Source organism: Bos taurus, chromosome 11, assembly GCF_002263795.3.
Source record: "Bos taurus isolate L1 Dominette 01449 registration number 42190680 breed Hereford chromosome 11, ARS-UCD2.0, whole genome shotgun sequence".
Classification (NCBI taxonomy): domain Eukaryota; kingdom Metazoa; phylum Chordata; class Mammalia; order Artiodactyla; family Bovidae; genus Bos; species Bos taurus.
Window position 1 is genome coordinate 74,203,585 of NC_037338.1, and position 27,461 is coordinate 74,231,045.

The following is a 27,461-nucleotide window of genomic DNA, read 5'->3' on the forward strand; positions in this document are numbered from 1 at the left end:
TTTACACAAGAGGGCCACCAAACAGAGCTGACAGCTGAAGCGGGAGTGGAGGGGCTTCCTAGGAGCCACGTTAGAGACAGAAATGGCCGGGCCTCTTGGCTTTGGCACAGCATCCGCCATCACAGAGGGAGGTGGGGAACCCGGAGGGCACCGGGCCACTGCAGTTTGGGGCAGGGAGTGAGTTTCGAAAAGTGAAAAAAGTCCAGAGAGGAAACAAAACAGTGGGAACTGAGAAGGCAAAGGCAAAGGACCCAGCAATCAGGCCTCAACTGGTGATCTTCCAGACAGGTTTTCAGTAGAGTTGACCTCAGAATCTCAAATAAAATGAGCCAAGTGGGGAATGACTTTTCTTTTTAATATTTGTTTGTTTGGTTGTTCTGGGTCTTAGTTGAGGCATGCAGGATCTAATTTCCTGACCGGGGATCGAACCCAGGCTCTGTTGCATTGAGAGCCCGGAGTCTAAGCCATTGGACCACCAAGGAATTCCCTAAATGACTATTAAGGGAAGAGAAGAGGTAATCTCAGCTTCCATGACTGCTGGTTTAGAAGCATCGGGAAATATTACATGAAACATTGATTTAAAAACACCACCACCGACAGTGCTTGGTCTGCCTCTATGTGGTTCGTGGGAACACAGGGCTTTGGAGGCTCAGCCCTTACCAGGTGTGAATAATTGAAGAAGTCCAGGCTGCCTCCAAGATCAGCAGCAGCACAGGCCCCGGGGCTGAGGGTGAACTTCTGAGGTGGCTTTGAGACCTGCTTCCACTGTGGCCTTAGGACCCTGGAGCTATTTTTATAGCTTTGATGATAGAATTACCGCTAACAGAGCATTGTTGGCATTTTATAATTTAATTGGTACTTACTTTATAAACTTCATCAGTATAAGCAGTGTATTGGTTACATATATGGAAGGAAGTACTTTGTGGGCCTTTAAAACTGAGTGAATCCAAATAAATGAGATCAAGGCGGGTGGGGTGGGGTGGAGGTTAATAACGCTTTTGTACATAGCTGTCTGTAAGGTGTTCTGAGCTCACGATAAGAATTTGTTCATCTGAAATTTATCCATCTGGATATCTACAACTCAGCACATTGAGGCATTCATTTTTTTTTTTTTTTTCCTAAGAACACAGAAACTATGGGGTTAAGAAGCCTTCTGATGGATAACTCGTGCCCTCAAAGGGTCTACAGCTCAGGGAGTAGAATCCATTACATGAAAACAATACAGTGTTAGAAATTTCACTGCTAATTTAGTTTAAGTTTGGAGCTAAGAACCATACACCAGGACTTGGGATTTACCATTTATGCTTTCCCCATTCCCATGATATTTATATGTCCAGTTTCCTACTATGGTCACCAGGCAGCCTATAAAAAGTAAGGTTACTCACCTCTATCTTTCCAACTGAACACACCGTATCAAATATAGAAACCGGAGGAAGCTTCATTGTTACGGAGCCAAAATGATTGAGAGCAAGAGTGAATGCCTTAAATATACAGATGAACTAACAGATTTAAGACGCAGACTCTTAAAGGCTAAGATTCCAAGATCAATCATTCAAAGGTCCAAATATATAATCAGAGAGTCTGTCACAGCATGAGCAGTGGTGCTGGAACACAAAACAGGCACTGTGCCTGGAGCTGCTAAAAGATAAAGCCGGACCACGGGGTGACCCTGGCGCCAGAGGGGAGTTTCAGAAGCAACACTTCTGAAATGCAAAACAGAATTAGGAGCAAGCACCAGAATTCTGCAAAAACCAAACCAAACCCAAACAAGTGCCAGGTTGAGCCACACTAAAACTGCCATGTAAGCAGCAGTCCAATCACAGCCAAGACCCATTTTTAATGACGCAGTTTGAGTGCACACGGGCTTACTGGGTATATACCTGCATGAAGAAGAGTGTCCCTCCAGCAGGGCCTGCCCACATTGCAAGAAGCAAAAAGCAGACAGTGTGAAAAAGCAGCTGAGCAGGCTGGGTCCTGAAAGCAGAAACCCAGCTGGCCAGGGACAGCTTCTTAAAAAGTTCTAAATGAGGGGTGGCGATTACATTCTCTAAATCAGACCCTCAGCCTCTGGAGGGGTGGCTCTGTTACTGCTATGTTGTCATTAAAAAGGATCTGTTGATAGTAAAATATGTATTATGACCTCTCCTATTAACATCTACATCAGCTAACATTAAGCTCGCTCTTTGCATCTGTAACTGTTAAGAGGGTTGAATGAATTATTTTATTCAATCCTCCCAACAACACTGAGGTGGGATCTATGTCCCCATTTTACAGATGAGCAAAACAAATCGTAGCATAGTTGAAAAACTTACCCAAAATCACACAACTGTTATCTGAGATAGTGGGATTCAAATCCAGGCCTATCTGACTATAGTGTTTTCACACTTCACCCCAGGGCTATAAAGGAGATACTGAGTTTTATCCACTTTCATGTGCCATTAGAAAAAAAAAATCCAATTTTAGCTAGGGAGATGTAGATCTTTGTGCAAAGACGTCACAAGCCAGCACATTATTAAGAAACAGGTGAATAATAAGGCTATTAAAAGGCTATGCATTTTTAGGAGAATGACATCCCTGGGAGGTCACAGAAGCCTCAAGGAAGAAATGGAAAAATCAGTCCTGCACAAACACCCAGCCCTGCTTAGCCATTGGCCGTGTCTGTGCTGATGCTGAGACAGGGCTGCAGGCCTGGTCAAGCTGGCCTGTGTTCTGTCTTTAAGGTCCAGTGAGATTCAGTGATGCCATTGGCAATGCTCAAAAGGCCTTGCACCAGATGGCTCTTTTTTATAGGCTCTCTGCCCACTGCCCAGCCGGCTCCATCAGCCTCCCAGCTGCCAACGCCAGGCTGGACTTCCTGGGTCAGCTTCTTCTACTCTCTACTCAGTATGTGAGTTTTCCAGCAGTGTGAGCCCTGACTAGCAGCTCTCAATGAGCACTTTCACTGGGGTGCTGGGGACCCTGCTGGGCTTCGGGTAAGAGCTCGGTGCTGGCTGGCACAGATCCCTGGCTGTCTTCTGGCACACCAACTGCCAGCGATGCAAAACAGACCCGCGATTGTTTGCATGTCTGTTTTCTTCCTTCCCCGGCTTTCCTGCTGTCTTATTGCAACATAATTCACATGCAGTAGATGCACAGATCTTCCCAGTTCAGTGCTGAGAGTCTCCACAACTGTTTGTACACTTGTGTAACCACCGCCCAAATAAGAGACAAAACTTTGGGATGTCCCCAGAGAGTTCTCTTTTTCAGCCAACCCCTGCACCCAACCACTATCTAATTTCTAACTTCTATCAGCATTGATTTGTTTTTGCATGTATTCTTGCCTAATCAGAGATCCAACTGCCAACATCCATTGGATCGTAGGAAAGGCAAGAGAACTCCAGAAAAACATCTACTTCTGCTTCATTGACTACCCTAAATCCTTTGACTATGTGGATCACAACAAACTGTGGAAAATTCTTAAAGAGACGGGAATACCAGACCACTTTACCTGCCTCCTGAGAAATCTGTATGCAGGTCAAGAAGAAATAGTTAGAACTGGACATGGAACAATGGACTGGTTCCAAATTGGGAAAGGAGTACATCAAGTCTGTATATTGTCACCTTGCTTATTTAACTTATGTAAAGAGTACATCACACGAAATGCTGGAATGGATGAAGCACAAGCTGGAATGAAGATTGTGGGGAGAAATATCAATAACCTCAGACATACAGATGACACCACACTTACGGCAGAAAGCGAAGAACTGAAGAGCCTCTTGATGAAAGTGAAAGAGGAGAGTGAAAGAGTTGGTTTAAAACTCAACATTCAAAAACTAAGATCATGGCATCTGGTCCCATCACTTCATGGCAAATAGATGGGGAAACAATGAAAATAGTGACAGACTTTATTTTCTTGGGCTCCAAAATCAGTGCAGATGGTGACTGCAGCCATGAAATTAAAAGATGCTTGCTCCTTGGAAGAAAAGCTATGACCAACCTAGGCAGTGTATTAAAAAGCACAGACATCACTTGCTGACAAAGGACTGTCTAGTCACAGCTATGGTTTATCCAGTAGTCATGTATGGATGTGCAAGTTGGACTATAAAGAAATCTGAGTGCCGAAGAATTGATGCTTTGAACTGTGGTTTTGGAGAAGATTCTTGAGAGTCCCTTGGACAGTGAGGAGATCCAACCAGTCCATCCTAAAGGAAATCAGTCCTGAATATTCACTAGAAGGACTGATGCTGAAGCTCCAATCCTTTGGCCACCTGATGCGAAAAACTGACACATTGGAAAAGACCCTGATGCTGGGAAAGATTGAAGGCAGGAGGAGAAAGGGATGACAGAGGATGAGATGGTTGGATGGTATCACTGACTCGATGGATATGAGTGTGAGTAAGCTCTGGGAGATGGTGATGGACAGGGAAGCCTGGCATGCTGCAGTCCATGGGGTTGCAAAGAGTCAGACATGACTGAGTGACTGAATTGAACTTGCCTAATTATATCTAAAACATAATTAGAAGATGTTCGATAACCATCCACAGGCCTTTGATGATGAAAAACACTTTGGATCATATCTATGTTCTGCCATTAAAAGACATGCTTACTATACAACATGTGAAAAATATGAAATAAGGGGGTTTGTATGTGTATGTGTTATTTTATTTAAAAAAAATTTTAATGGAGCATAGTTGACTTACAATTTTGTATTAGCTTCAGGTATACAGGAAAGTGAATCAGTTACACATTTACATATATCCACTCTTTTTTTAGATTCTTTTCCCATATGGACCATTACAAAGTATTGAGCAGAGTTCCCTGTGCTCTACAGTAGGTCCTTATTAGGTATCTATTTTAAATAGTTTGCATATGTCAATCCCAATCTCTCAATTTATTCCTCCCCCCCATTTATTCCCTGGTAGCCTAAGTTTGCTTTCTATATCTGTGACTCTTTTAAAAACTCTTATAAACTCTTTTAAAAACTTTCAAAAAATTAAAAACAGAGCTACCATATGATCCAGTAATTCCATCCCTAGATATATACCAAAAGTTTTTAAAAGAGTTTAAAAATCACCTGGGATCCTATCACCCAGAAATAACCACTATTAGTATTCTAGTGGGTTTCTTTCAGGGCTAGTACACATGCATGGATGACAGGTTCTCTAGCATGGCATTAGCTTTTTTTTGTAAATAAATAAAGCTTGTTGCTGCTGACCTCAGAGCAGGTCATTTGGTGTTGCCTGTGTAAGAGACAGCTCCACCAAATATCAATCTGCAATTTCAAGCACCAACTTTTGTGGTTCATTTGGGGCCAATATCTGAATTCACTGCTTGTTTTCTTTGGTGGGATATGTCTGACACTCTTTTTTCCACTGGCAGTCATATGACCTCTCCTGGTACCTCAGTTTTACTTCTCAAAAGACAGTGGCTAGCTCCTTGAGACATACCTTGAGCTATACCTCCACAATGTGGATAACACATTTGCCATTAAATCAGACCATCTGTGGGCTTCCCAGGTGGCACTGTTGGTAAAGAACTCACCTGCCAATGCAGGAGACAGAGGAGATGCAGGTTCGATCCCTAGGTCGGGAAGATCCCCTAGAGGAGGAAATGGCAACCCACTCCAGTATTCTTGCCTGGAGAATCCCATGGATAGAGCAGCCTGGTGGGCTACAGTCCATAGGGTCACACTGACTCGGATACGACTGAAGCGACATAGCACACACACAGATCATCTGCAACAAAATCTCCAAACTGGACAATCATTTCTCTAGCTACTTTCATAAGAATGCAGCCATAGACATGCCCTTGATATTATATAGATTTTCTTTGAAAGATGGCACTTTAATAACATCCTTAAGTTGGAGGAGTTTTTTCTAAGGATCCCAAGAATATGATGGTGTTAGTTGCTGAGTCTTCTTTTATATACATCCCAAGCAACAAGGTAACCAATGCTAGGTCATCTTCCCAGCATGAATTGTGCTCCAGAACTCTTTTCAGCTTGCAAAACTCTGTACCCATTAAACAACTCTCCACACCCCATCCCCTCAGCCCCTAGTGACCTCTGTCCTACCTCCTGTCCATGAAGCTGACTGCTGTAGGTATCTCACATGAATGAAATCACGCAGAGTGTGTCATTTTGTGACTGGTTTACTTCACTTAGCACAACATCCTTGGGGTTCATCCCTTTCATGGCACGTGTCAGGATTCCCTTCCTTTTCAAGGCTAAATAATATTCCACTGAATGTGCATACTACATTTTGTTTATCCATTCATCTGTCTAGATATATTTAGCTAGTTTCCACTTTTGGCTGTTTCTCCTGATGCTGCTGTGGGCATGGGTGTACTGTATCTTTTTGAGGCCCTGCTTTTGCTTTTTTTGATACATATCTAGGGATGGAATTACTGGATCATATGGTAGCTCTGTTTTTTATTTTTTTCAAAAACTGCCATACCATTTTCCATTGTGGAAATTATTTTCATTTTACATTCCCACTGGCAGTGAACAGGGTTCCAATTTCTGTACACACTCATCAACACTTGTTATTTCCCGCTTTTTAAAAATATATATAATAGCCATCTTAATCAGTGTGGAGTGGCATCTCATTGTGGTTTTGATTTGCATTTCCCTAATAATTAGTGATATGGAGCATCTTTTCATGTATTTGTTGGCCATTTATATATTGTCTTTGAAGAAATGTCTGCTGCTGCTGCTGCTAAGTTGCTTCAGTCGTGTCTGACTCTGTGCGACCCCAGAGATGGCAGCCCACCAGGCTCCTCTGTCCCTGGGATTCTCCAGGCAAGAATACTGGAGTGGGTTGCCATTTCCTTCTCCAATGCATGAAAGTGAAGTCGCTCAGTTGTGTCCGGCTTGTCTATTCAAGTCCTATTCCCATTTTTAACCAAGTTGTTTTTCTGTTGCTGAGTTGTAGGCAGTCTTTATATATTCTGGATAGAATTCCCTTATCAGATACAGGATTTGCAAATATTTTCTGGGTTGCCATTCCATGGGCTTCCTTATCACTCTGTTGATGGTGTCCTTTGGTACATCAAAGTTTTAAATTTTTATGTAGTCCAATTAATAATGGTGTTTTAAATAAGAATACATTTGGACTAGAAGTAAAAAGTGTTGGAAAAAAATCCAGCCTTGGGTTTTTTCTTAGTTATGCTACTCAATGAGCTGGATGACCCTGGACAAGGTATTTAATTTCTCTGAACTTCATTATCCTTATTTGAAGATTGAATGTGTTAGTCGTTCAGTCATGTCCGACTCTTTGTGACCCCATGGACTGTAGCCTGCCAGGCTCCTCTGTCCATGGGATTTTCCAGGCAAGAATACTGGAGTGGATTGCCATTTCCTTCTCTAAGGAATCTTCCCAACCCAGAGACTGAACCTGGTCTCCTGCATTGCAGGCAAACTCTACCGTCTGAGCCACCAGGGAAGCCCTATATGAAGATGGGAGAGGGGAAAAGAATATCTACCACGTAAGGCTTTTGTGAAATGTGAATGCACACAGAGCAAGAATCAGAGTGCCCAGCACTTGGAAGACACACGCCTCTTCTCCACGCCTACCCCAGCATACTTGTCAGCAAGTATCAGTTCATTCAACAGGACCCCAGGACAGGCACTGTTTGAATTAACAAAGGGATCATTATCCTGGTCTTATCAATGAGGAAACGGGTGCATGGCCAGGTTACATAAAGAACCCAAGACCACAGCGCCTACACAGTTACCACTTAGATCTTCTGCTATGGGTGTGCCCCTCACCCCCGGTCCCTGCTGTCTCACTCATAGGACAGACCAGTCGCCTCAACCCCAGTGCAGACATAAGAACTGGGAAACCCTTAAAGACCATCCAGTCCAGCTCTCCCAACTTACAGATGAGAGAATATGAGGGAGGTTGAGAATTTTGCCCAGATTCACACAGCAACATTGCCTGAGTCACCCTGCCGGCCAACCCTCCCTCCCAATGCGGCAACGAATGCCCTTGAGAGAGCAGAAGGGAGGCCTTGTTCCAGGTCCAGCACCACCCACTCCTCCCCGGAACGCTCAGGCCTGTTCTCCTCTGACAGTGTTGTCTGGGGGAGAATAGGACATTCTCAGCAGTGCTGGGGAACAGTATAGCTTTGGGGGTGAAATTTCTCAAGACAGACAGACAACTGGACATGTTTATTTAGCAGCCCCTGGGTCCAGGCCTGCTAGAAGGGCCAGGCCTCTCACGGGGGTTGAGGAAAACAGTGGGATGATGCTGGTATTTTTTCCCCTTCCTACCCTGCTGTATAAGCCTCCCAGCCAAGGTCAGCATACCAATTATTGCAGGTGCCCTTGCGCTCCAGCCCTGAGACGGAAGGAGCACAAGGGAGCAGAGTGCTTTATCTGGGAACGTTCTGGCCAGTGCTTCCAAGCAATGAGAAACAGACATTTCATTGCTTTTGCTTCAAAAGGCCTTTTCATCTTTCATGTTTTGTGAAGGAATAATGCACAGATGATATGAATGGAAATCAAAATAAAGATTTGCCCATAATTATGCCACTAAGTAACCTTGCTTTTTGAAGAAAATGATTGTACCATTTATTCTGAGATCCACAAACCAAGAAAGAAATGTGTAGGAATGACACTCTAACTGCCTTAACCATCTCATCAGTAGGCCAAGTGGCTATTTCTCATGACTAACACCATTAAAATCTGGAGGAAAAGCCAAGTGGTTATATTCTGGCATATTCTTTATTCTATAAAGAATATTTTATTCTATACAAAATTATAATATATGCAGGAAGGCAAAGTGAGATGATAAAATATTATTGTCTCCGACCTTGGGGAGATTCCTCAGCCCACCAGCACTGGTTTCTTAGAAACCTGGATTGCCACATGTGTATGTATAGTTGGATGAATGATACATATAACTATTTTATAGTTTAATGCAAATATCTGAGCTCTTACTATATACCAGAGATTTCCCCTAGGTGCCAGGAAAAACAAAGATTAAGATAGAGGTTGTGTCCTCAAGAGGTTCACAGATCTACTGTGTAAAGAAATAAATGACATTTAGTGTGACAAATACATGATAAAAATAACAGCAAAGTATAAGATACAGTTGGGGACACAAAGAGGGCTTGGCGGAGGCTGCAGAGCTCTGAATTTTTTCAGCATCCATCCTGTATGATTCAGCTCCAGGAGCACCTCCCGCACAAATAGTGAGAGGCTAGGAGTGAGGCTAGGAATGCATCACTTTATTACAAGCAGGGCCTTTCTACAGATCTTCACTCAAGATCTTTATAAATGTGCTTGTACCTTAGAGGTTCTAATTTATAAATGCTATTTCACATACCATTCACCTAAAAACAAAGTTGGGACATGGAGAGAAGTCTTTCTGAATAGTTATGATAAAGCTTGGAGTCCTACCAAGCTACGAATCTCCTGGTTCCAGGTGCTTGAATTTACCTGAGTCGTTCTGTAGGGTAAGGAAAAAGTTGGCATTTGAGCCCAGAAATCTTAATTCTCAGATTTATAGGCAGATTCAGGATGTGCATTAGGGCACTGAGCTTCCAAGTCCTCACCAGGCACCCGTATTCCTAGATGTAAAGGCACAGCTAAACTACATACAAGCTACTGAAATATTCTGTTTGGAATTCTCTTGTGGGAAAATGTACTGTTTGGCATAAGACACTCGTCAACGCCATCAGGTACAAAAGCAGTGTTTTAATCTCGCATGCAGTTCTGTGAACACTTGCTCAGGAGACAGTGGAGAGAATGAACTTCACCCAGCTGCGTGACCTTGGCCAGATGATTGGTCTTCCGAATTTCTGTGTCCCCAGCTTAGCCACCGATGTAACGACGTCCATCACCATACCGGTTGTTCTGAGTGCATATACTGCACAAAATGACTAAACATCGCTACAGTTTTGTAACGCATAAGGATTTAGCATATTCTAAGGACTTAGATGAAGATGTCATTCCTGTCCTCTTTGTGGTCTAAGAGATTTTCTCATCTTTCTGGTACAGAGATGAGAGGGACACAGTCATGGCCCACCAATCTGCAGATGGTCCTCTAGGAGACAAACAAGTGCTCAACAGAATAGGTGTTATGTCCCCTCTCAGGGCTCCCATCTGGCAAGCAGACTTCCCAGAGTCAGGGGCTCAGCTTGCCAATTCTGCAGCAGCTCTCAGGTTTGTATTCTTATTACCCAAAACTTCTGTCTAAGGGTTTTAACAAATACAGTCGAAGTACGACATAAGTATCCTCGTAAGCAGGGATTATCACTGTTTCTGGAGAGGGCATGGCCATGCCCCAGAAGCATCCACAAGAATTACTCAGATGGTGATAATATCCCCCTTCATAGGTATCATGTTTTGTAAAGTAAATACAATACAGCGACATTTTCTCATTTGACCCCTCTCTCAGGTGTTGCTACTGGTAAAGAACCTGCCTGTCAATGCAGGAGACGTAAGAGATGAGGGTTCCACTCCTGGGTCAGGAAGATCCCCTGGAGGAGGGCATGGCAACCCACTCCAGAATTCTTGCCTGGAGAATCCCATGGACAGAGGCACCTGGTGGGCTACAGTCAATGGGGCCGCAAAGGGTTGGACATGGACATGACTGAAGTGACTGAGCATGCAGCATGCACATACAAAGCAAATTAATTATCCCCATTGTTATCAGGGAGGAATATGCTCAGAGGAACTAGGGACCTATGGCTTGCAGGTGGCCACTGGGGACTTGGACCACCATCCCTCTCTCACACACACAGCCAAGTTCCAACCCCGCCTCTCAGAGGCAACAATCGCTGGTTCTAGACTGGATGGACCTGAAGATGTAGGGAAGGAGTTCTAAATTCAAGGTCAAACTATCAGAAAAGCAGAAGCTCCTCCCATGAACGAATGTCTCAATCTCCAGAGTCTTTCTCAGTTCTCCAAGCCCTGACCATGGACCATGTTGTTAAGAACACTGCAAAGCAGGCATATGTGTGACTCAGTGCTGGCTGACAGCCCCACCCTGTCTGCCCATCTCTCTCTCTTTCTTTTTTTTTCGTATCATTAATTTTATTTTTTTAATTGAAGGATAATTGCTTTACAGAATTTTGTTGTTTTCTGTCAAACCTCAATGTGAATAAGACTGCAAGGAGATCCAACCAGTCCATTCTGAAGATCAGCCCTGGGATTTCTTTGGAAGGAATGACGGTAAAGCTGAAACTCCAGTACTTTGGCCACCTCATGCGAAGAGTTGACTCACTGGAAAAGACTGATGCTGGGAGAGACTGGGGGCAGGAGGAGAAGGGGACGACAGAGGATGAGATGGTTGGATGGCATCACTGACTCGATGGACATGAGTCTGAGTGAACTCCGGGAGTTGGTGATGGACAGGGAGGCCTGGCGTGCTGTGATTCATGGGGTCGAAAAGAGTTGGACACGACTGAGCGACTGATCTGATCTGATCTGATCTGATACATGTATCCCCTTCTCTCTCTCTTTCGAGAGGCAGCCCATGCTCCCGTTTTTCATGACGTCCCTGGCACCTGCCTTCTGTCTTCCACTCTCACCAACCTACTCTCCTGACTCCTCTCTTACTTGCCCTTTCCTCATCCAGGTCCCCAGACTCTTCCTGGGGCCCTTTCTCTCTCCAACAAAGTAAACAGTCATAAAGCAGGTGGGCAGGCTGCCAAGAAGCAGAGGCTCCAACCAGAAGCGACAGCTCCCAGCTTCTCTGCTGACTGGCCTGTAACCAACCAGAAGGCATATCCCCTCAGGAGTTCATGTCTGTTATGTGCACTCTCCTCGCTCCCCAGATTAACATGTACCACTCTCTGTGGTACAGGGAGCTCTGCAAAGGAAAGACCCATATTCTCTAAAACATTTGGAATATTCGAGGGACAGCAGTGTAGGAGTTGGGGCGGGGGTGAGCCCACAGTCTGGAGTTGGAATGCCGAGGTTCCAATCCCAGTGCAGTCTCCTAAGTGTGCAGCCACAGGTGGGTCACTAAAACTCTCAGCATCTCAATTTTCTCATTTCTAAAATGAGAATAATAATTCCCAATCCCCAGAATTTGGGGAGGATTACTCTGATGCTCGGAGGGATTGGGGGCAGGAGGAGAAGGGGATGACAGAGGATGAGATGGCTGGATGGCATCACCACCTCGACGGACATGAGTTTGAGTGAACTCCGGGAGTTGGTGATGGACAGGGAGGCCTGGCGTGCTGCAATTCATGGGGTCGCAAAGAGTTGGACACGACTGAGCGACTGAATTGAACTGAACTAAAAATCAATAAGTGCTTTCAAATTCTGATGCTAGAGAAGATTACTGAAAGTCCTTCAGATTGCAAGGAGATCAAACCAGTCAATCCTAAAGGAAATCAACTCTGAATATCTGGAAATCAACCCTGGAAGGACTTATGCTGAAGCTGAAGCTCCAATACTTTGGCCATCTGGTGAGAAGAGCTGACTCATTGGAAAAGACCCTGATTCTGGGAAAGACTGAAGGAAAAGGAGAAGGGTACAGCAGAGGATGAGGTGGTTAGATAACATCACCAACTCAATGGACATGTATTTGAGCAAACTCCGGGAGATAGTGGAGTACAGAGGAGCCTGGCGTGCTGCAGTCCACGGGGTCAGAAAAAGTCGGAAATGACTTATCCACTGAACAACAAAAAAAAATCAGTAAATACTCAAAAAGTGCTTAGACTACTGCTTGGCACATAGTGGTGCCCAATGAATGGAAACAAAGTTATAAAGAGATAAATTTTAGAAAAGACCTCTAGCTCAGGGTTCATTCATTCAACAAGGATGAAAGAGTAGGTTTTTGAGCATCTGCTCTTTACCAGGCAGTGCTCTGTGCCCTAAAGATGCAGTAGAGAACAAGAGAAGTGGACTGTGGGAAACACAGACAAGAGGAATATTAGATTGTGCTCAATGGCTGTGCAGTGAATTAAAATACAGTAAGTCCCCTACATACAAGTGAGTTTGGTTCGAAGAGCAAGTTCATAAGTCCTACAAAGTTAGCCTGGGCACCCAACTAACACAATTGGCTATGTAATACTGTATTGTAATAGGTTTCTAATAATTCTCACATAAATAATACATACATAAAAAACAAACACAAAAAATAAATATTTTAAATCTTAGAGTATAGAACCTTGAAAAGTACAGTAGTATAGTACAACGGCTGGCATCCAGGAGCTGGCTTCAAGTGAACAGGCAAGAAGAGTTACTGACTGGAGGAGGGAGACAAGGTGGGAGATGCTACTAGAGCTGAAGGATCTTCAGCAAAAGGAGATGGAGGGAAAGCTGCAATTTAACTCATGCCATGATGGCACAGGTTCAGGTTCCTTGCTGGAACCAGATACATGTTTGCATCTTTGAAAGTTTGCAACTTGAAGGTTCGTATGTAGGGGACTTACTGTAAGGCAAGCGAATGAGAGGGATAGACAGCTTCCATGGACTCTAGAGGCAAGAATAGCTTCTCCAGGGAGCAAATTCTCAAAAGACACGTGGAGTGACATTCATCCATGGAGGGAGAAAATAATATCCACCGCTTCCAAGGTGGGCAAGAGCCTCGGCAAGTCCTGGCTTATCGGAACTAGGAAGGAAGCCATGAGCAGAGTCTGCGGCTATTTCTGAGGGAGGAGTCAGAACCCACAACTCCAATTTGGACCAGTCTTCATACTCTACAAAGGGCTCCCCTTGTGGCTCAGCAGGTAAAGAATCTGCCTGCAATATGGGAGACCTGGGTTCAACCCTTGGGTTGGGAAGAGCCCCTGGAGAAGGGAAAGGCTACCCACTCCAGTATTCTGGCCTGGAGAATTCCATGGACTGTATAGTCTATGGAGTTGCAAAGACTGAGTGACTTTCTTTTTCTTTCTTTTCTTTCATATTTTACGAACTGGGATACAGCCAATGAGGGGAACTATATTTTCAAAAGAATTTAGGCCAATACTTTTGAAATATCTCCTCTTAAGGAGGAACTCGGGGAGGAATTTATCTTAGCATCTCAAAAAGCTGTATTTGTCCTAGGCAACTGCATTTTAAAAAGTTTTATAGATGCCATGAGTTTTGCAAATGACTTTTCTCTTGTGAGCTACAGGAAGCTCAAAACTGAATTTGCAACAGGGCTAGGTGGTAGGTACTTTTTCCCTGATATGACTTTATTTCTGGCTTTTTCCCCTCTGTTTTACTCTTAGATTTTCTTTGAGTTGATCTCTTTATTTATCGTAGCACAGGTGTGTGTGTGTGTGCGCATGTGTAAAATATATGCTCCAAATCCTCTTTAGTACTAGCTAGATTATAATAAATGTACTGTTTGAGGTAATTTAGCACCTATTTCAAAATAAACTATTTTTTATATCTTCGTATATAACCCACATTTTATGTACCATGGGAATTTTTTAAGTTTCAGTTCACCTTATCCCTACCTGCGTCCACTCCCACCCACCCACTCCCATCACTACTTTTTTTAAGGGGCAAACATCTTCTATTACATATGCACAGTTTTAACTGGTCCAAAACTTTCTCACTCCTGCAGCTGTAGCATCTATCTCCCTCTTTTCTTCATCTTCCCATCATCACCCCCCTCCCCGCCCACATACATTCTGCACAGTGCCCCCTAGTTTTCATTTCTTTAAAGCATCAGTTGAGCAAAATCAGCCATTTGACAGTTTCAAACTCTTCCCTGGCTCCTACTGCTCATAGGGATAAGTGAAAACTCCTTATCCTGACAAAATCTCCTTCTCATCACACACTTTATCACCTAAACTCTGCCCAATCCCAGGTAGCTCCCCTAACTGTCCCTGGATATGTCTTTTCTTTCCCCGGCTCTGTGCACTGACACTGCTGTGTCTGCCTGGCACGCCTGCCCCACCCCCGGGGACCCATCCTCACAGCCCTCAAAACCTCACACAAATGCTTGCTGTCCTCTGAAGCTCTCCTAATGGCTCCACCTCCCAGGGGTCTCTTCCAAATCAAAATATTGCTGGCTGACTATTTGAAGAGTAACTCCATTCCACCTTGCAAAACTGTGTAATTTTACTGAAACTGTCTCTGTATTGTTCAATATTTTGCAGATCTTTACAACTCATTTGCCCACTGGAATTGGCATCTTTTTGATGCTCTGTGTAGTATCATATAAAGTTGATACTCCACAAATACTTGACAGTTCATGTCTCTTTCCCTTCAAAATACAAAGCATAAAGCAAATGACAGACAAAAGGTTAAATCCTCAATAAATAAACTAGTCATACTCATACGATAATTCACTAAAACGCAAAAGGTTAGAAAACATAGGAAGTGTTTAACTTCACTAGTAATAAAGAATACAAGTTAAAATGTTGTCTGCTATCAAATTAACAAAGATAAGGAAAAAATCTCAATCTTTAAAGCTTTTGAGAGTGAAAGGAGATAGGTACTCTCATAACTGCTGGTGTAATCAATACAAATTGAAAACAATTTGACAATATATAAAAGCTTTAAAATTCCTATACACATCGGTGTGTGTGTTCATGCATGCATGCTAAGTCGCTTCAGCCGTGTCTGACTCTTTGCGACCCCATGGACTATAGCCTGCCAGGCTCCTCTGTCCATGGGATTCTCCAGGCAAGGATACTGGAATGGGTTGCCATGCCCTCCTCCAGGGGATCTTCTCAGCCCAGGGATCTAACTCACATCTCCTGCAGTTTTTGCATTGCAGGCAGATTCTTTACTGCTGAACCAGGCGGGAAGCCCCAACTCACTGGAGTGTTAGGGACATATTCCAAAGTCCAGAGAAAGCCCTGGGCACCAGGGACTCCTCCCAGGGTTATAATACTGAATCTTTATGAATAACTTAAATGTACAATAAGAAATTATATGTCCATTAAGTGGACTATTACAGGACATTAAAAATGGCAGCCAATGATTCTGTGTTAACTTGGGGCTGGGGGAATGCTTATATGTAAAGTTAAGTAGAAAAAAATAAAATACAAGATTATAGGAAATGAATAATTCTAGCCACATAAACAAATGCATGAAAGAAAATATATCAAAACAGTAAAAGCAGTTATACTTGCTTATAGTTTATTGTGCATTCCAGGTTTTCTAGAAATATTGGATGACTACCGGAGGAGGGTGCAGAAAAGATGCTTTTCTTTCTTTTTTGGCAGTGTGCCGTGGCTTGCAGGATCTTAGTTTACTGATCAGGGATCAAATCTGTCCCTACCCCCACCCCCACATCCTCCAGTGAAGTGCAGAGTCCAAACCACTGGATTACCAGGGAATTCCCAAAAGATGCTTTTCAAGTAGATTTTTTCCTTTTCTTTATACCAGGAACAGCACCGTTATTGAGCTTTGAGACATAAGTTTTCATTTATTTTATTTTTGCACCTGTTTCAAAACTAAGAAACAGAGAGACAAGAGAAAGCTGAAGAAAGGGAAGGAGAGAGAGAGTGAGGGCAGCTCTCTGACCCTGATTAATCCCTACCATGAAACAAGCATTGTCACTTTGTAGAGCCAGGAGACAGGCTCAGAAAGTCAAGTTCAAGGTTACCTGAGGGGCAGAGGCGCCATCACAACCAGGCTACTATGCCAGGATCAGGCAGAGAAAGAGAAAAGAAAGGGCATGGCAGGTGAGCACAAAATCTCAGGGGTAATTTATAGAACAGTATAAACGGGTGGTTCTAGTGGGTAAGATTGCGGGTGGTTTTTTCCCCTCCTCACTTTTCCAGGTTTTCCATAATGTGATGTGAACTTTTTGTTTTTATTTATGTGCAAGAAGAAAACTGCAACCATTTGAAATCACTGAACTGTGAGCAACAAGAGAGAAAATAGGCTCTACTCATCCTGAATCCATTCCTAAGGGGAATACAGGGGTCGGAGGGAAAGGGGGGAGCAGTCTCACAACCCCGACTTGAACCATATGCTGCATCATGGGGCCACCTCAGGATTCAGGGGACGAGAGTGGAGCATGTGTGCCTGTGTGCATGTTGTGGGAGTCTCCTGTGATGAGGAGCAGCAGGATCCATGGAGCTGTCTGCAAAGGTGAGCCGTTGTGCTGCAGGTGGAGTCAGCCCCTCTTTGCAGGTCTCCCCACCATCCACAAGTCACACACAAGTGCTCTGTAAGGCACATTTACAGGAAACTGTGTGTCATGGCTGTTTTCCCCACAGTCAGCTTTCTGGATCACAAAGCTTGAAGAAAGGCATGTGTTGGGGATGGGGCAGCACCTAAAGGTGAGGAGAGGTTCGTTAGGGCAGATTTAGTTTTAGAGGGATGGGGCCACCCAGACAGGGGTTCTGGGAAAAGCCATCCCAATCGTCTTCATATCCAGCTGCCCTGATTCCGAGGGCAGTATTTCTTAGAGAGCTTGGACTCACCTCGGGGGGTCAGTGGGGGGGCTTCCAGGTAAGACCACTGTGGCTTCATCCCCGGGGAAAGGGTTAGTGAAACTTTTAATTACATAATTCTAACATATAACACACACACAGAAAAAGCTAATGGGAATCCATTTTTTGCAGAGAATTTGCCCACAGTCTTCCCACCCAAGTATAAAGTGCTTTTTATTTACACAGGTCCCTTGTCAATCTATGTTCATAGGTATAAACAAGATTGTGGGGAGTCACCTGTGACCTCTTGGAGAGCCATTTCCAAAAAGTGACTGGGGTTTAGGAATGAGTGATGGTTCAGAGCGGCATGGGTAAGTCTGGTGAAGGGAAGCAGAAGCGGTTCAGTGGCTTGAGTGGTTAGCTAGGTCAAGGTGACTTGTGTGCTAAAGTGGGAGGTGGGGGAGATGCTGCAAACACGCATCTTCAGGAGCCTCAAAGAGGAAGAGAGACGGGCAAAGGCCCAGGAGGACCTGAAGGGCACAGGCTCTTGAGTGATTTGCCTTGTGAGTGCAGAACCTCCTATAATGCACTGTCACATCCAGGTGCCAGCCCTGAGGTTTGCACAGAACTGGGAGATACATGAGTATCTTGTCATTTAATACAGAGATGTGATTCCAAGAGACAAACCCACCTGTCTAAGGTGAAATGGCCATGATCTGACTGTGGGTTGAGATGGGCTGATGCCAGGTCTAGGATCCTTTCTGTCCCAGATGATACCGTGTCCTTTAGCAAAGACAAGGGACCCTTATTCTCCCATAGATGGGAGGAAGAAGATGGGAGAAACTGAGGACCCAGAGAGACTGAGATGTCGAGGACAGAGGGAAGTGAGGAGGAGACAAGAGGGGAGATGAAGATCTCCAGCATCACCATGCAGCTGAAAGGCGGCAATGGGAGTGAGGTTATGCACGTTGATAATGGATCCCGTAACCAGGTGCATGGTCAAGGGACACCTTTACCTAAAGCTATTAGGTGACTGTTGGCTCCACACGGGGGCCTCACTGCCCATCAGTTAATGAAATCCCTGGTGGCATTTTCCTAACGAGCACTTACCTAGGGCATTAGGGGAGGGAAGGGGTACTGGGCTTGGAAGCCCCCATTTTCATTTTGCCCCTTTCTATATAACTGTGTCACCCTGGATAAATCACTAGAAAAATAAGAACCAAATATAAGAAGTCTATTATTCTACACCTTCCCAATCTCCCTATTCACTTCTTATTTCATCATTCGACTGCCTCTGAGGACAGAATGATTGAAAGTATGACGTGGACCTTTTCTTTTCATAAGCATCAAGAAAATACTAAAATCCAGGCCAACAAGCCCTCCCCTTGGAGACTGGGTGCCTCTCACAACTCCTGAGACAAGGCTTTGCCCTAAAACTCAGTAATCATCTCCCTACCAGCGCTGGCAAGACTGCTGCAGGCAACTGCCCAGAGGATTCCTTCATTATAATCTTTCTATGAATGATTCAGGGGTGAGGACCATCGCTGTTTGTGTCTGGAGGAATAAGAACATATTATAAAAGAGACCTGAAAATCCGTGATATATCCAAAAATAGCACCCAGATAAGCCAGCTTCCCAGCTCACCTTTCTGTACCATCCAACTCTTCCTTGACTTGCTTCACGCAACAGGGGTAAATTGGGACCCCCACCGCTCAGGTATCCTGGGATCAGTCATCAAACAGTCTTGGACTGAATGCTGCCAGGCGACCCAGCAGAACTAGCATTCCTAATTCTTACTCACTCTGTTGGGCCTTGTCCTAACTCCTTCCCCACTGCAGGTGCCCCTGCAGTCACATGCTTTTGTCAAGTGATCTGCAGCCTTAGGCTGCTCACTCTGCAGAAAAGAATGGGGAGGGGGGGGAACAGAGAGTAAGAAAATATAGCTCTCTCCTGGGAACCTCACAAGCTTCTAGCTTATAAAACATAACTGCCTTGCTACCATTTCTGCAGAGTCCCCACTGGCCAGCAGCACACGCTCTGAAGTCAATCCCCTCCCACTCTACTCCCCAACCTCGGCCCATTGGGAGAGAAAGGATACTTGCTGATGTTCCCCAAGGTTCAGAAATGCACGTGTGACCAAAGTGGGCAGGAGAGGAGGCTGATCATAAGGTGAAGTATCTCTAAATAACGAGGCTGCTGAGCATCTCTGCACTCCACTCTCAGCTTCCTGTGCCTCCAACAAACTTTGTGACTCAGTGTTTGCACAGTGAGGCAGCCAAGCAGACTCGGTGATGGATTAAATTCAGAATGTGCTTTTCTTCCAACTCACCCCTCAGGTGCCACCTGAGCCCCTACCTGGCTGCGGGGGTGGGAGCTGAGCATAGCTGCAGCTCTTCTGCTGGCCCTAAATAGCTACCAGAGCCTGAGTTCTGACGACTTTGGTCCACGGGTATCCTTTCTCTCTTCTCTGTCTCTGTCTGTCTGTCTCTGACACATACACAGCAGCTGGAGGCTCTATAACGCAGTTGATTTCTAAACTGGTCTGGGTCTCCCGTGCTCCATTCCTCCAGGCTGCAATTTGGACCCCGTGTGCTCTTTTCTTCACCCACACTGCCGCCAAACCCAGAGGAATTCCTGGAAAATTTTAAGGCAGAACAGGGCATCATGAGGGTCTGGCTAACTGTTGCACGTCAGTTGAGGGGATGGCCGTGGAAGGGGGCAAGAGAGATCGGGTGACAGACAGAGGTGGCCAGCCAGAGCTGCTTGGCACCCTCGGCAGCGTTTCTCCCCTTCAGCACTGCCGAGGGCATACCCGGAAGTTCGGGAGCTTGGGTCCCACGGGCGGCAGGGGCGGGCAGAGGCCAGGTCCATCCAGGGGCGGCGAGACCTGTCTCCCAGAACTGGCTCTCTGGCCAGCTCTCTGCACCGCGGGCGCCGCCTCCCACATCCTTGAAGCCGGCACAAGGCAGCCAGTGAGCGTCTCCCCGCAATTCCGTACCGGCTTCCCACATAAAACTCCCCAGTACAACCTGCTTTTGTTAATTCTGCAAATGCTGTCACACGACCACCTCCACCAACACCTCCTGTCTCCTCGGCACCAAGGGAGACTCGCTTTCCCCAAAACCCAGCTGCTTCGGATCCCCGGAGCCCCGCCGCACCCCGACGGACCACCGCCCACTCGCCCCAGAGCCCTCAAACAAGCGGCCCGAAGGACCATAAAGACCCCTGGGTCTCCGGTCCTGAGCATCTTTGTCCTCCCAACGCAGGCGCGCGCACACGGAGCGACAGAAAGAGCCCAGCCGGGCACCGGGTCCGCACACTCTGGCCTCGCTGGGGCCCCGCAGAGGGACAATGGTCCGCGTCCTGCAAGTTTGCCAGCCCGGAGGCAGAGAGCCCTCCTTACCGTACATCTTGGCGGGGCGAGCGCCTCCCCGGAGGCCGCGTCGCTTGCAGCCAGCCCCCGGCGGCGCCGGCCTTTCATTCACAGCCGGGTTGGCGGATGTCGGCGGGCGGCGGAGGCCCGGGCGGGGCGAGAGCCGGACCGGGTTCGGGAGCGAGAGCAGGGGCCCGACGCGCGAGGGCAGGGGACTGGAGCCGCGCGCCCATTCAGCAGCCCGGGCTGAGCGCGGCCGGCCTCCGCTCGGGTTTCTGGGCTGGGCTGCGCCGAGAGGGGCGGGGGCTATGCTAATATTGCCCCTCCCCCCCGGGCTCAGTCACTGCCTGGCTGCCCCGCCCACACCCCACCCCGCCCCGCCCCCTGCAATTCCCACCCTCCTAGAAACCCAGATCCCTAGAAGCACCTTTCCTAGGCTGTCGCCCCCAGGTGCTGGGTGGAGCGTTTTCCAGCGGCAGCGTCCCCTACGGGAAGTGACCCGCCCTGCTCCGGTTGGAATGCTTAGGCCGAAAGCTAAGATCTGTCGTAACGTGCGGGGGCCCCGAGGGTCAGTAGGGGTGCTGGAAACTGCAGATGTAGCCCCTCCCCCAAATTTATCCAGAATGCATTGGCTAAGCCAGGGGGCGCCAGGAAGAGGAATTAGGGGGGAGTATCACCCCCTCCCTTGGCCCCCTTAATAAACCCCCGTTCCCTAATCAAGCCCTTAGCTATTACCCTCCCAGCCACTCTCTGGTCAAGTGCTCACTACCAAATCGCGTCCTTCCTGGGCCAGGAATGCAAGAAATGCACCCCGTCCTACCCCTCAAGCGCTGCAGGAAGTCACTTGCTCTTCCTCTCCCGGATTCACACGGTTAATTCACATGCTCCGTGTCCAGGATACTCTCTACCTGTGCCCCAGGGATCACTCTCTGGACTCAGACACAGAGGGGCAGAAGGCTCATGCCAATAGCCTGAAGACAAATTCTAGCCTAACTCAGGGCTTCCCTAAGGCTTCTCACCCAGCCTCCATTTCACATCTACCGCATGGTTGAAGGGGCTTGTCCTCAAAATTCTGCTAGTAGAAGTTCCCCTGATGCTGGGAAAGATTGAAGGCAGGAGGAGAAGGGGATGATGGAGATGGCCTCACCGACTCAATGGACATGAATTTGAGGAAGCTCAGGCAGTTGGTGAAGGACAGGGAAGTCTGGTGTGCTGCTGTTCATGGGGTCCCAAAGAATCGGACACTACTGAGCGACTGAACAGTAACAACAGAAGTTAAGGAGGAGAGACCCTTAAAGATCCGTTGGATCATTGAAAGAGCAAGAGAGTTCCAGAAAAACATCTACTTCTGCTTTATTGACTATGCCAAAGCCTTTGACTGTGTGGATCACAACAAACCGTGGAAAATTCTTAAAGAGATGGGAATACCAGACCACCTCATCTGCCTCCTGAAAAATCTGTATGCAAGTCAAGAACCAATAGTTAGAACTGGACATGAAACGACAGACTGATTCCAAATCAGGAAAGGAGTATGTCAAGGCTGTATATTGTCACCGGCTTATTTAGCTTATATGCAGAGTACATCATGCAAAATGCCAGCCTGGATGAAGCACAAACTGGAATCAAGATTGCCAGGAGAGATATCAATAACCTCAGATACACAGATGACACCACCCTTATAACAGAGAATGAAGAAGAACTAAAGAGCCTCTTGATGAAAGTGAAAGAGAAGAGTGAAAAAGTTGGCTTAAAACTCAATATTCAGAAAACTAAGATCATGGCATCCAGTCCCATCTCTTCATGGCAAATAGATAGGAAAACAATGGAAACAGTGACAGACTTTCTTTTTTTGGGCTCTAAAATCACTGCGGATGGTGACCACAGCCATGAAATTAAAAGACGCTTACTCCTTGGAAGAAAAGTTTCGATCAACCTAGACAGCATATTAAAAAGCAGAGACATTACTTTGCCAGCAAAGGTCCATCTAGTCAAGGCTATGGTTGTTTCAGTAGTCATGTATGGATGTGAGAGTTGAACTACAAAGAAAGCTGAGCACTGAAGAATTGATGCTTTTGAACTGTGGTGCTGCAAGATTCTTGAGAGTCCCTTGGACTGCAAGGAGATCCAACCAGTTCACCCTAAAGGAAATCAGTCCTGAATATTCATTGGAAGGACTGATGTTGAAGCTGAAAGTCCAATACTTTGGCCACCTGATGTGAAGAACTTACTCATTTGAAAAGCCCCTGATGCTGGGAGATTGAAGGAAGGAGGAGAAGGGGACAACAGAGGATGAAATGGTTGGATGGCATCACTTACTCAATGGACATGAGTTTAAGTAAACTTTGGGAGTTGGTGATGGACAGGGAGGCCTGGTGTACTGCGGCTCACGGAGTTGCAAAGAGTCAGACACGACTGAGTGACTGAACTGAACTGAACTGAGATAGCATGTTGAAAAGCAGAGACATTACTTTGCTGACAAATGTCTGTGTAGTCAAAGCTATGGTTTTTCCAGTAGTCATGTATGGATGTGAGAGTTGGATTCTAAAGAAAGCTGAGCACCAAAGAATTGATGCTTTTGAATTGTGGTGGAGAAGACTCTTGAGAGCCCCTTGGACTGCAAGGAGATCAAACCACTCCATCCTAAAGGAAATCAGTCCTGAGTATTCATTGGAAGGACTGATGCTGAAGCTGAAACTCCAATATTTCGGCCATCTGATGCGAAGAACTGACTCATTGGAAAAGACCCTGATGCTGGGAAAGATTGAAGGCAGGAGGTGAAGGGGATGACAGAGGATGAGATGGTTGGATGGCATCACCGACTTGATGGACATGAGTTTGAGTAGGCTCGCTGGTGATGGACAGGGAAGCCTGGCATGTGCCATCCATGGGGTCGCAAAGAGTTGGACATGACTGAGTGACTGAACTGAACTGACCCTTAAAGATGATAGCATGTCTCTAATTTTAGTGAAGAGGAACCTGAGGCTGTGAGAGGTTAATTGTGTTCTTTTCCTTGGTACACTGAGCTATGTGTCCATAGGCCAGTTATCTCCCTCTCTGAGCCTCAGCTTCCTACAGGGCTGTTAGAAATTTAATATAAAACCTACATAAGTACACACTGGCACTCATGTATACCTTTTCTTTCCTTTTTCACCCAAGGCAGAGACAGAGCCAGGGAGAGAATCCAGGTCACTGGACTCTTGGAACAGTGCTCTCTGTTGTATCCCAAACCCATGCTTCCCATTCCTCTATGGCCTCACCACCCTCTCCCACTCCCTTGATATTTCCAAGTTTTGTACCTGTCCCTTTGTCTCTTTACCTCTCTTAGCAGCACATGCAAGTTTTAGGGGCCCCATGGGAAATTCTGAGAAGGTTCCTGGAGCTCACATTTAACGGAGACCCTCAGGTGGCTCAAAGAAGCTCATCTTCTGTTGTTCAGTTCTAGGATCAGGTCAGGTGACTTTGAGATTTACTGAGAGTCACTTATGCCCTTGAACCAGGGCAGAAGCAAGAGAATGGAGTCTAGCTTGGTCTGAACACACAGAGAGACTCCTGCCCCTGCAATCTGTGCAGCACAAAATATATTCATTAAACACTGGTGTCCGCATCACAGTGGGAAACGCAGTGTCTGCCTTTAGAGTGAAATCTCTAGCAGAGATGACAAGACAAATGCTGATACAATATTACATGACAAGGAAGAACATGGTAAATTGTGCATAAGAAGCACAGATCTCATTTAGACATATAGCACAGACCTTATTTAGACTTTACAATATAGACCCTATTTAGGCCTTCAGGCTAATTCATTCTTTTAATCAAATATTTACTGATAACTCTGTTTTATCTGTTTTATACAGTGGAAAGTGCTTAGGAGAGGGGAGACATGCAAAAATAATAACAAAATGTAATAATTACTATGGTGAAGATCCATAGAGGAAGCAGAGTAGAGCTTCAGGAAGGAAAAAACATTCACGATGGGCTTTGAGGAATGGGTAGGATATTAGATGTGGAGATAATGTAAACATTAATAATTTCAGCCAGAGGGACAACAGTTTGCAAAGGTCAAGATGGTAGAGGGGAGAGAGAATGTGAGACACAGCCTGGAGTTTCATCTGATTGGAACAGAGTTAAGGATGAGGAACAGAAGTAGGAAAGGAGGGGAATTCCCTAGCTGTCTAGTGGTTAGGGCTCTGCACTCTCACTGCTCTCACTGTTCAAGTTCAATCCCTGGTCTGAGAACTAAATACCCACAAGCTGCTAAGTAGGAAGGGAGGCAAGAAAGGTGGTCTGGGGCCTTAAGCACCCAATCCAAAGGTTTCCCTGTTAGATCGAAGGCTGGCAGACTTAGCAATTAAATTTGAATATTGAATAAATAAGGAATAATTTTTAGTGTATGTCTCATGAAATATGGGAGACATGTTATATTAAAAAAATTTTTTATCTGAAATTTAGATTCAACCTATAATTTATCTGGCAACTTTAGTTGGTACCATCCTTTGCAAAAGTGATTCTGGATTCTTATAACTGAACCAGGCCTGGAGTGGTCCTCACCCTCCCCTCAACCTGTATTCCCAATTAGATCCCATTGGTATGTGGCCCCTAAGGGCCCAGGGATAGAGTCACTCTGGCCAGCCTGCACCCTTTGCCGGGGTGCTTTGGCCTGAGCACTCAGGTCCCTCTGGGTCCATACATTCAGTGGTGAAGGAATCTGGCCCATACCCAGCTTCTCTGAAGTATAATCAAGATGTTTAGATAAAATATGTGCAAAAGATGGTGGTGTAGAAGGCTAGGGTAGTGATGTTACATCCAAGGAAGCTGGAACGCAATCTTCCAGCTCACAGGTCAAAACAGAAGAGCAAGGACTTCCCTGGCGGTCCAGTGGTTAAGAATCCACCTTCCATTGCAGGGGATGCAGGTTCAATCCTGTGCCCCCTCTCCTCCATTTAACTGGCATTTGCTCCTCCTCTTCATCTGTATTTCCCTCCCTCATTACTTGCCTTTGGACTGGAGAAGGTCTTGGGCTGAACAGACCAAAGCAGTTGCTCTACTTTCCACCCCATTCCTGGGCCAACAGCAGTGCACCTGCTGTGGCAGCCACTGCCTTCAGAGCCCAGGGCCCTCCTGGGACTGGTTGGGTCAGGCCAGAGGAACTTGCCTTAGAAAAGCTTATTATTCTTTGGTCAAACTTGCCCTGATTAGCACAGTCACTCTGAACAATGTCCTTTGTTGCAGCAGCTCAAAGGATCCCCTCTGCCGTGAGCAAGCACCACAATTCCCAGTTTCCTTTTGAACCAGAGACTAAATTGCCCTGCGTAACAGAGAAAGGCAGGCTTAGAAGCAGGAAGCAGTCTCCCACCATCACACAAAACACAGGTCCCTCACTTGTACCCAGGATTCCATGCCAACAGGCCGATTCTTTAGTCCAAGCTTCAGCTTCCTGAATCTCCAGCCTCCCTCCCCACCCCCACTCCTCAACTCATCCAAGTCTGCGCAGAAGCTTCTCATCTCCCCATCAGTCACACAACTGCAGCAGATCTTGCTCGGGTACCAGCCTTGAGCGGCCAACAGCTTTAAAGGGCCTTCCAGAGGGATGCAAGAGGGAAGAAAGTGACAGCTCCAGGGAATTCATCTTCAGGGAAAATATGTCAGGAGACCCAGTGAAGGGCTGAAGGAGAACCGGAGGGGAGAATGGGTCCCTGAGACACCAGGTAGCTGATTTGCTATGAGGCTTGAAATAGTCAGGATTCCTGACTCCAGGCCTGGTGACTTGAACCCCTGGCACCTCTCCCTTAAAGCGGGTACCTTGACCTACTTCTCAGAAGCCGCTGGGAAAGAGCAGCCTATAAAAACTATAGCCAAATACAGTAGCAGATAAGTATCCGAGGGCTGAGACGGCATCTCCACAACATAGGACATCTCAGGAGCTGGTTCAGGGGAACATGTTCTTGGCCAGATCCCTGAGAGCTGCTTTGGCTTGAAGAGGGGTCTAGAGGGGGCACAGAGCTGCCTGCTGCTGGGAGAGCAAGTAAAGACACCTGCTACTGGGTGTCTAGGGTGGAGAAGGCTACTGCAGACAGATTTTTACCTCCTCTAAACCAGAGTTCACCAGAGAGTTTGTGAAGTTTGAGATATTGATTATTGACAAGCTGAGGTTTAAAAGTACTGAGTCAGATCTCCGGCCACCATCCTCCTCTCTGCCTTTTGTTTACCCTGTGTTTACTCTCCAGACAGGTCAGGCTCCCTTCATTGGCTGCGACTCCCTATGGTCCCTGGAGAAGAGTTTCCTCTTCTACTTGAAGCTCAAATCCATGTCCATGTTGCTTCCAGTTAAGAAGTTCAAGCTTTATCACGCCCTTAGCCTGACTCTTCATCCTTGCACTCTCTCCTTGGTCCCAGCTGTCGGGAGGCACCTACTCCCCACTAATTACCTCCCATCTCCAAGTGTGATCCTTGCCCTCAAAGGGAGACCCAAGCCCACCCACACTCTGAATGACTTGAAAGCCCATTTTGTGTCATTTTCATTTATTGATAGATGTGACTTAGAAAAGAAAACACAGGAAAATGCACAGCTGGGGAAAGGAAAAAACATATAGTTGGCCAGATAGATGATCTCAGAAGATCAAATCTGGCTTTCCAGGCCATGGCTAAGGAGAACTGCATCAAACAAACCACAGCCAGAAGGAACAGGCTTGACCAGAGGCTGGCCAACCTGAGATATTGAGCTGGCTAAAGAGTGGTTTAAATGAAATTGGGTGAGAGGAAGAAAAACACCTCCAGAAAGTTACAAACCTGGCTACTGGGGAAGAAAATAGAAGATGATGCTGAACTC

General features: G+C 46.0%; 1 protein-coding gene across 3 annotated transcripts in view; it reads right to left on the reverse strand.

The window, feature by feature from the left end:
• EFR3B (EFR3 homolog B) overlaps positions 1 to 20,917 on the reverse strand; it is a 97,637-nt gene extending 76,720 nt beyond the window's left edge. For all 3 annotated transcript variants that reach the window (XM_024999503.2, XM_024999502.2, XM_002691505.6), the window contains exon 1: positions 20,666 to 20,917. In XM_024999503.2, the coding sequence (XP_024855271.1) occupies positions 20,666 to 20,672 (7 nt within the window). In that variant the 5' untranslated portion in view covers positions 20,673 to 20,917. The remainder of the gene's footprint in view (positions 1 to 20,665) is intronic.
• Positions 20,918 to 27,461: the final 6,544 nt, after the last annotated feature.